The 9,131-nt window shown below is 41.0% G+C and overlaps 1 protein-coding gene across 1 annotated transcript in view; it reads left to right on the top strand.

Annotated features, from left to right (window-relative positions):
• Nucleotides 1–769: 769 nt before the first annotated feature.
• The window catches only part of PTP4A1 (protein tyrosine phosphatase 4A1), a 10,403-nt gene continuing 2,041 nt past the window's right edge, over nucleotides 770–9,131 (top strand). Inside the window, exons 1-6 of the mRNA XM_019662405.1 lie at nucleotides 770–986; nucleotides 4,835–5,378; nucleotides 6,786–6,878; nucleotides 7,194–7,324; nucleotides 8,281–8,355; nucleotides 9,037–9,131. Of these exons, the coding sequence (XP_019517950.1) occupies nucleotides 5,274–5,378; nucleotides 6,786–6,878; nucleotides 7,194–7,324; nucleotides 8,281–8,355; nucleotides 9,037–9,131 (499 nt within the window). The 5' untranslated portion in view covers nucleotides 770–986; nucleotides 4,835–5,273. The remainder of the gene's footprint in view (nucleotides 987–4,834; nucleotides 5,379–6,785; nucleotides 6,879–7,193; nucleotides 7,325–8,280; nucleotides 8,356–9,036) is intronic.

Here is a 9,131-nt window from a genome sequence, read left to right as displayed (position 1 = left end):
ATTGAGCCAACTGCATCTGCCAGCGTATGTAGCATTGGAGACGTCACAAAAAAAAAAAAAAAGAGGGGGGGAGCCTATGGCCAAAATAGGGCTTTATCTGCATCACAAGATACTCTTTCCCTGACTAGTATAAATTCGTGAAGATAATTTTCTCTCCTCTTGAAAGTGCCCCCGGATACAAGTATTCACCTAGTCCAAGCCTAGGGCCGTGGCATTGAAGGTGTTGAGTCACCGGGTAGAGCGGTCATGCGACATTATTATTTGATGACGTTGATCGTAGGGGCTCAGGTGCCAAGGTAAACCGCTGGCAGAGATGACTGTGGTTATGACTTAAGGTAGAAGCAAGCAGAGCCGGGACTGAGGCACGGTTCCAGTCCTCGAGGGGTGGCATTTTAAGTTGGAGGCAAACTTCAAGCCTCCCACGTAACGTGTTTTAAGGAGAAGAACCAGGGTTTGTGGCGCGATCCCTCCCAGTCGATGGATCGGAGTCCTTTCTGGTTCCCATCCCTTCCCCGCCCGAGACTGTGTCCTCCCGAATCCCTCCTAAGCCCCTTCCCTCCCCCGCCTAGGAGCACGTCGCCATTCATCAACCGGTTCACACCGGCAGCGGCCGCCGCGCCGTGACGTCCGCGAGGGGCGGACTTCCGCCCCCGCTCCTCGGCGCTCCGCCCGGGGCCCCCGGCCGCGATTGGTAGCCAGGGGTTCGCACGTCCCGCCGGCTATAAAAGGGAGGGTTTGTGACGCAAGGGCGCCTCGGCGCGCGCATTGGCTCTGTTGACTGCGGGCCGACTCGGTACGCGCTCTCCTCGGAGCCGCTCACTGCATGGTCGAGTCTGGTGCCCCCGCCGCCGCCTGCAAAGCCGCCGCCGCCCCGCCACGACCATCTCCACCCCTTGCCCTGCAGCCGCCGCCACCGCCTGTGTCGCCGCCGCCTCGGGACCGGCTGTATGATTAGGCCACAATCTTCAATGAGTAAACATATTCCTGTGAGTATCCGTCGTACCGCCGCCTCTCGAGCCGGGGCTCCTCGACCGGCCTCCCCATGCCCGCTGTCGCCTTTGTTCGGAGCCCGGCGCTCCCCGCCGCCCCGGCCTAGTTTTGGTGGGTCCTAGACAAGACGGGACCGGGCTACGGTCCTGCGACCGGCCGGTGGCGGCTGACTGTGGGGAGGCGGAGGACGGGAACCGCGGGGTAGCAGTTGGCTGCGGGAGGCCCCGGCTTCCCAGTCCCGGTCGAGCCCGGGGCAGCGGGGGCGGTGCGGCCGGGCCTGCGCGGCGGGCGGGGGCGGTTTCGGCCACCGCAGCGGGCCGGGCGGGGCGGCACAAAAGCCGCTTTGTGACCGCCGCCTCCGCCCTTGGCCCTGCAGCCTGGCGCGCCTGGGCCGGGCCCGGCGGGCTCCGCGACATCCCGCGGCCCCTTTGTTTGGTCGACAGAGAGCGGCCGCCGGGGGAGCGGGAGACGTGGCCCGGGGTGGGGCAAGCGCTGCGCGTGTCACTGCGGAGCCGGATACGGGGAGGGCGCCCCGGCGGTGGGGTCGCCACGAGACCCGGCCCGGCGCGGGGTAGGCGGGGCTGCTCACGGCCTCGGCCCAGCGCTCTCGGAGCTCGGGGGCCGGCGCGGGACAGCCGCCTGGTGCTGCCACCTTTGTGCTCCGTGGCCGGGACCGGCGTCTCAGACAAAATGGCCTCGGCGTCCGCGCCTGACTGAAGGCGCGGTGCGAACCCGTGATTGCGGCGCGGAGAGGGGGTGCCGCGGGCGGACCCCGTGTGCTCCGTGGGCGCCGAGCGGCGGGGCCGTCGAGGGGCTGTTCACGAGCTGCAGCCGTCCGGGGGCCGGAGCGGAACTGCTGGGTGAGCTCGCTGACTCGCTGCCCCGCCCTGCTCCCTTAGTCTCCACCTGGTAGTTCGTGCTGTTCCGGATTGAACGCCCCACTTTGGGCTCTGGATAATGGGAACAAGACGAGTCTTGTCCCTTCCCTGGGGCAAGGCGGTCGAGAAATGGTCTTGGGAACTCCTAGGGCTACTGTTGCACCCCAACGAAGGAGTCCTCCGTCGGCCGGCACCAGCACGCACTTTCCCTCCCAATCTTGGAATGGCCCTGGATGGCGCCTTATAATTGGGACTATTTAGAACTGTTCCTGAAACGTGTTGTTGCCTCTCTGTTGGCTTGTGGCAACGGTCGCCAACCAGAGCCAGAATTCTAAGGTTTATATTCTGTCCCCGTGGAAGCCTCGACCGTTCCAAAAGTATTAAGTTGTTATTTGCGATTTAGCTGGAACCGTCGACGTGCTTGGGATCCAGAGTCTGAGGCAATGTTTCCTGTTGCCCTTTTTATATGGATTTTGTTTGGTGGCAGTAATAAATCAATTGAAAACCTGAAAGCTAGATCCCTCCCAAGAGTAAGCAGCATTTTACACATGCTTTATTCTAGATGCATTACCTAAAATATAAGTAGATGTGGGACAAACTCTCTAAAGAACTGTTTTACAAAACAGTTTGTATAAATTAGTTGCCTTGAGTGGAATCTGACAAATTGTCTTAAGCTTCTGCACAGAAATTGCCCTCCCCCTCTCCCGCATTGTAATTATGTGCAACTTACGAATGGGAGGGGAACAATTCCTTCATATTTCCAAAGTTCCCATCATAGTTTTTCCTGTAGCAAGGAAATTTTAAGGGGGTTGTCTTGGGCAGAACAGAAAGATGATAGGTGTGTTACTGCTGTTTCGGTAGAAGTCCCTCACCCCCACCCCCTAGCCACTGGACGGCTCCACTCAGTAAAAATAACCAGTTCACTAAGTGAATTATTTCTATATTGCTTTCTCTGCTTCCTGATAAAACTACTTACATGAAAGGATATGGCCACAGTCAGCTGTAACAGGAATTTTAGCTGTTAAATACCGCAATAGTGGTGTGAAATAATGTCTCAGAAATTGTCTTACCATTGCAAAACTGGTAGTACCTGGAAATCAGAATACTGAGATAAGTTATTATTTTTAACAGCTTTACAAATGACTCCTTTAATTCAAGGTATAGCATCGAAAAGATGCAAGAATACACTTTGTATTCTAAGGAAGTAATATTTAGGGTTTGAGGTAAGATTACAATTTAAATTATTTCCAGGATACTGCATTCTCAATACACTGTAATAGAGTGAAGTCCTTAATGGTAATCTAGTCACTAATATTATATTTTAACCCAGCTAGCAAGTAGGTGAAGTAACAATTTCCCAGGGCTCGTTGGAACAAATTTGGAATAATGAAAGTGGTCTTACAGGAGGATTTTTTATTTTTTTTTTTGTAGAGGGCAGTGTCACTGGCCCTCACATGTGGGATCCGAACCGGGGCCCTCTGGCGTCCCAAGCCAGTTCCTAACCATCACCCCACTCGGCTGGCCCTACAGGAGGATTTTTAAGAAATGATTCCTGAGACTAGTTCCATTGTTTGGACCAAAAAAAAAAAAAAATGAACTGGGTTTTTGACTTACTGTTTTTTTTGTGATCTGCTAGATTGCCATGTGGATTATTCTTCAAATTTTAGGAAAGTTCTAGAAACCAACTAGCGTGGGACTATTTAAAGGTGTAAAATGAAAATAGGAACAGATAGTTTGAATTTAATTTTAAGCCTTTTAATGCTTAAATTTAAGAATAGAAAACTAATAGAAAGTTTCATAAAATTTTATTTGGTAATTTACACATGAGACTACATAAAGTGGCTGGCACTTGGTGTTCTTGTTAACCTGCTATTAATATTTCTTAGTCCTCTCTTTATTCCTAAGTACACAAGTTTCTTATGAACTACTTGGAAGAAGATTAACATCAATGCTTTTTGTGTATATATTCTGAAAATAACCAGTGAATATTCATATGTTTGATATAGACATAAAAGTGATTTAGTTCTTTAAGGAAACTTGGGGAAAATGTAAATATATATTGATTGATTGATTGATTGATTGATTGATTGATAGGTAGTTACCTTGCTTTTGAGATCTATGAAAGAAATGCAAGGTAATTTCTACCACGCAGCACCTCCCTTTGAATTAGATTCAGTTTTAGGCTGGATAAGTGAATTTTTGATTTTAAAATACAAGAGTATTGGAATTATGAATCTTTTATAGTTACAAATGGGACTTTTTTATATTTATAAGCATATATCTTTATACTTCACATAACAAGTTGATTAACTTAGAGACTTATATGAGAAAAAACTTAAAAGGGAATGATAAATTAATTGCTTGTTAAAGATCAAATAAGATAATGTGTATGAAATCATTTTGAAAACCAGTTGATTTTTTTTCTCAATATATTAGAGAAGTAAATTATGCAAAGACTAACAGCTTCAAAGTTTTCATAAAGCTTGTAATATGTAAAAATATTTTATTAGTTGGAAAAGTCAATATATTGGGTTGTCAGGAAAGTCATGACGCATTTTTGCATTGAAAAATGGAAAAATAAGACATGACTTTCCCGACAACCCAATAGAAAGTTGTACATATAGTTTATAACAATTATATAAAGCAAACAACCAGCTATTACAAGGAATGATTAATAGAAGACCACATATAAGGGATATTGACCAGATATATAACAGTGGTATTCTTTGAGGGATCTTTGTATTAGATAAGTAGTTTCAATTTAAAGTAATCTTATTTGTGAATGCTTGTTTTATGCTTATTGATTTAAGCTTGAATCATCCTTGAATTTTTGTGGTTCAAGTAAAAGTTGAAAGGTGGCTTGGGCCCAAATTTGAAAAGATAGTTGTGTAAATACCGTAGTAGCATAACGTGTTCCTTTTGAATCGGAAAACATTTTTTTTTTCCTCTCTTTTTTTAAACAGCAGTTCTGTGGTGTTCTTGGTCACACATTTATGGAGTTTCTGAAGGGCAGTGGAGATTACTGCCAGGCACAGCACGACCTCTATGCAGACAAGTGAACTGTAGAAATTCATTACTACTCCACCAAGAAGCCCCCATAAGAGTGGTTAACCTGGACACTGAAGTGTTGAATTGAAAACTGCAGAGCATTTTACAAGAGTTCTGACCTGGATGGGGTAAACCTCAGTGCACTTCCTTTCTATTGCCTCAGTATTACTGGATTGAAGAATTGCTGCTTCTTATTAGGAGGTTCATTTCATTTCCCATTACTCCCAACTTCATACTCAAAGCACTGAGAATTTCAAGTGGAGTATATTGAAGTAGACTAAGTTTCTTTGCATCATTTCTGTATTCAATTTTTAAATTCTTTCATAACCCTATTGAGTGTTTTTAAACTAAATTAACATGGCTCGAATGAACCGCCCAGCTCCTGTGGAAGTCACATACAAGAACATGAGATTTCTTATTACACACAATCCAACTAATGCGACCTTAAACAAATTTATAGAGGTAAGGTTTGAAACTTTTTTTACTGTCTTAACCTGACCAGTTTAATGATGGGGCTTTTTGTCTTAACAAAATATTTTGGAAAATCCTGAGGTGGTTTGCCTACAGTTTCAATTCCCAGAAACCAAATATCAGTGTCTTTAGGTTAAAGGTAATTTATTTTATACATTTCAAGAAGCACATGTACTTGAGTTAGTTTGGATTTATAAGCTAATAGCGAGTTCTTCATGCCTCAAAGTTTGCTTAATTTATATGTGGACAGTATAACAGTATTGTTTTTGCTTATATGAAATTTATAGGACAAAGGCTGCCACTTATGGATTATTCATATATAATTTTAGCCTAATATATACCAAAGTTAGTTTATGTCGCACCCCATTTGATTGGTAGAATCCAATTCTCAGTTACTAATTCTCCTTCCTGGTGGTTGCTAGATACCCAGAACTATCTCACTGCCTACCTCTTGTGATTATAAGGAAGGAATATGATGCTGAATAATTTATTTGGACACATACACATTTTATTTTATAAGTGCAGATGTTCAGAAACAACAAATAGGCCTTGCAGAGCATAGAAACACTTTGACAATCTGTGTACTTTTGATATGCCAGAAGAGTTGAGATTTTAGTAATAATGTATTATGAATCTTGAAGCCTGTAGTTTTTAAGTGGTGTGAGTTTTTTTATGCTCTATTTTTGGAATTTTAAGAGGCTACTTTTAAGTCTCTTAATTACACTATGTACTGCAAATGAGTGAAAATTTAAGAAGTTGATATAAGCAATAAAGTCAGATTACTTAGTCATGAATTATTTCTTTGATTCTGTTTACCTTTATCTTTGAATTGTGTCTGATCCCCTTTTGTTAGTGCTTCATTTCCAACTAGCCAGTGTGACCATGACTATAAACATCAGTATATGAAGAGTTGTGGAATTTTTTTTAAAACTTCTAATTTATTAAAATGTAATGTTTAACATTCCCTTTTATGCTATTCTAGTATTTATTTAAAACGTGATTTCACTTCGCTGTTAAATATACATAGGTTATACCAGGGGTCGGCAAACCCAAGAGCCAATCCTGTCCCTCACAACAATTTAAAAATTATTTGAAAGTCATAAAACAAATGAAATTACCATTATGTGAATAATATCCTTTAAAAATTTTATGAATGAAACTATGATATGATAGTTTTATTTTCATTTTCAATTTTACTTAAAAGCCACATGTACGTACCCAAAGATCCACATGTGGCTTGCAAGCCGCAGTTTGCCGACCCCTGGGTTATACCATTCATTCCATAATTTTTTGTTAACCAGCAATACCTGCTGGAGAAATTATCAAAATGACATGGTGGCAATAGTGACAATGGTATAAAGGCTTTATTGAATATTTTTTAATGTATGTTTTATCCAGGAACTTAAGAAGTATGAAGTTACCACAATAGTAAGAGTATGTGAAGCAACTTATGACACTACTCTTGTGGAGAAAGAAGGCATCCATGTTCTTGTAAGTATTTAATAGTTCTATGAGCTTACGATACTGTGCTACAAAAGTTCATTCAAATAAACAATCAATTTCAAAAAGCTTAAATTTATAATTTGTAAACATGCAGTATCTTAATTTCAAAATAAGCAAAAGTTTGAAAGCTAAGCAAAAATTTGAACTGACAAGGTCTTTGTAAAGATTCAGTATTTTTTTTGCATTTTATTAACATCTTTAAACATGTTAAAATGCATTTGATAACATTTGGGTGTTAGAAATTTAGAATTATTAGTGTGGTATTTATAAAATACAAAATGTTTAAATATTCTTTTGACTTAGGATTGGCCTTTTGATGATGGTGCACCACCATCCAGTCAGATTGTTGATGACTGGTTAAGTCTTGTAAAAATTAAGTTTCGTGAAGAACCTGGGTGTTGTATTGCTGTTCATTGTGTTGCAGGCCTTGGAAGGTAAGAGAATTTCTTAAATCTGTTTAATGGTATTGGTCTTAATTCTAGTAAAAACTTGATTTTGACTTCAGTGAAGACTCAGTTATCTCTTCATGAATCAGTTTGCTTTGTTAGGTTACATAATGAACTAAATTTGAAAGTAGGTGATTATAACAGAATAACGTATTTCCAGTATAGCTGGAACTAACATGCTATAGCTACAATTTACACTTGTCTCTGTGGACAAAATTTCTTGTAGAATTAATTGTGTGTGCTAGGTTATATTCATGGTATTGGAATCATTATCCAAGCTTATTGGAGAAAAGGATTATGAATTGTCTCTTAAGGTAGTATGCATTGCATACTTTTGAAAGGGTCATTGATTCTGGAGGTTCTGATTTGAGTAGGAACTCATTACCCAGTAGTGCCAAAATGTGCATGTCCAGATTTGTAAATCACTACCACCACCCTCCGCCTTCCATCAAAAAAAGCTCCTGTTCTAGTGAAGAGTAAAATGAGAATCAATGGCCCTGGGGGAATTGGCATACAACTGTGTGAAAATCCCATTGATAATAAAATAAAGCAAATTCCAGAAGGTCTTCAGGGGGAAAGTTCATAATATTTAAAAACAAGTATTTTGCTTGGCATTCAGGAAAAAGTTTTTGCATTTATCAAGATATACCCTATCCCCTAAATATTTTCAAGATTGCCTTTCAATAATACAAGTTTTAACTTCTAACTTGTAATAGTTAAGGGCATAGTACATTTTTGGTTCTAGAAAAAAACCTGAGTTTGATATGAAAATACTGGTACCTTATTTTTTTTAATGTAAAGTCAACATTTACTATACATATTACATAGGAAGTATAGTAAATAATAGTACTTCTGTATTGGGGACTGTTTGGACTGGACTGTTGAATTTTCCAGGATTTGATTTTGGGAAAAAAAATGATTTATCTAAATTCTTACCTTAACAGAGCTCCGGTGCTTGTTGCTCTAGCATTAATTGAAGGTGGAATGAAATACGAAGATGCAGTACAGTTCATAAGACAGTAAGTATATAATGAATTTTTTCATTTCCTCACTGAATGTCAGTGAGTTTAATTATATTGCTATGAAAACAATTTTTTTCCCAACAGCCAATCTGATCATTTTTAGGATAGTATTAAAACCGGGAAGTAAAGATCTCACCTCCTTTTTTTGCATTCCATGTAGATGTTCATATTAGATTCTAGTCCAATAATGTTTTGAATTGTTTTACTTTAACTTCTTGATTGAATGTTTTGCTTATTTGCATTTTTATTGAGGTAAAGTTAATATACAGGAAAATGCACAGGTCTCAAATGTAGATGAGTTGACAATAACAGCCAAATAAAATAACCAACCCAGTACAATATAGAACATGATCACTCCTAAAAGTACCCTCATCGCCTTTGTAGTCATCTTCCCTGTCACCAGTGGCAATCTTTCTGACCTCTAATTACTGTACATTAGTTTTGTCTTTTTTTGCACTAAAAATAGACTCAAATTTTAACTATTGTAACTACTCAAAAGATTTGAAAAATTAACTTTAGTACCCTTTTTCCATTTACACTTGTATGCATATCCATATTTCTGCATTAAATCACAGTAATAAGAAATTGGTAGAAGAGATAATTCCCTATAACACAGTAAACTTTATTGTAAAGGAATGTTGCATTAATTACTTCCCATCTTTTGGGTTTTCCTTCCAGAAAGCGGCGTGGAGCTTTTAACAGCAAGCAGCTTTTGTATTTGGAGAAGTATCGTCCTAAAATGCGGCTGCGCTTCAAAGACTCCAATGGTCATA

This window comes from Hipposideros armiger, unplaced genomic scaffold, assembly GCF_001890085.2.
Source record: "Hipposideros armiger isolate ML-2016 unplaced genomic scaffold, ASM189008v1 scaffold_375, whole genome shotgun sequence".
In the NCBI taxonomy this organism is placed as follows: Eukaryota; Metazoa; Chordata; class Mammalia; order Chiroptera; family Hipposideridae; genus Hipposideros; species Hipposideros armiger.
The sequence above is the reverse complement of the archived record's forward strand: the minus strand, read 5'-3'. Positions and strand labels throughout refer to the sequence as shown.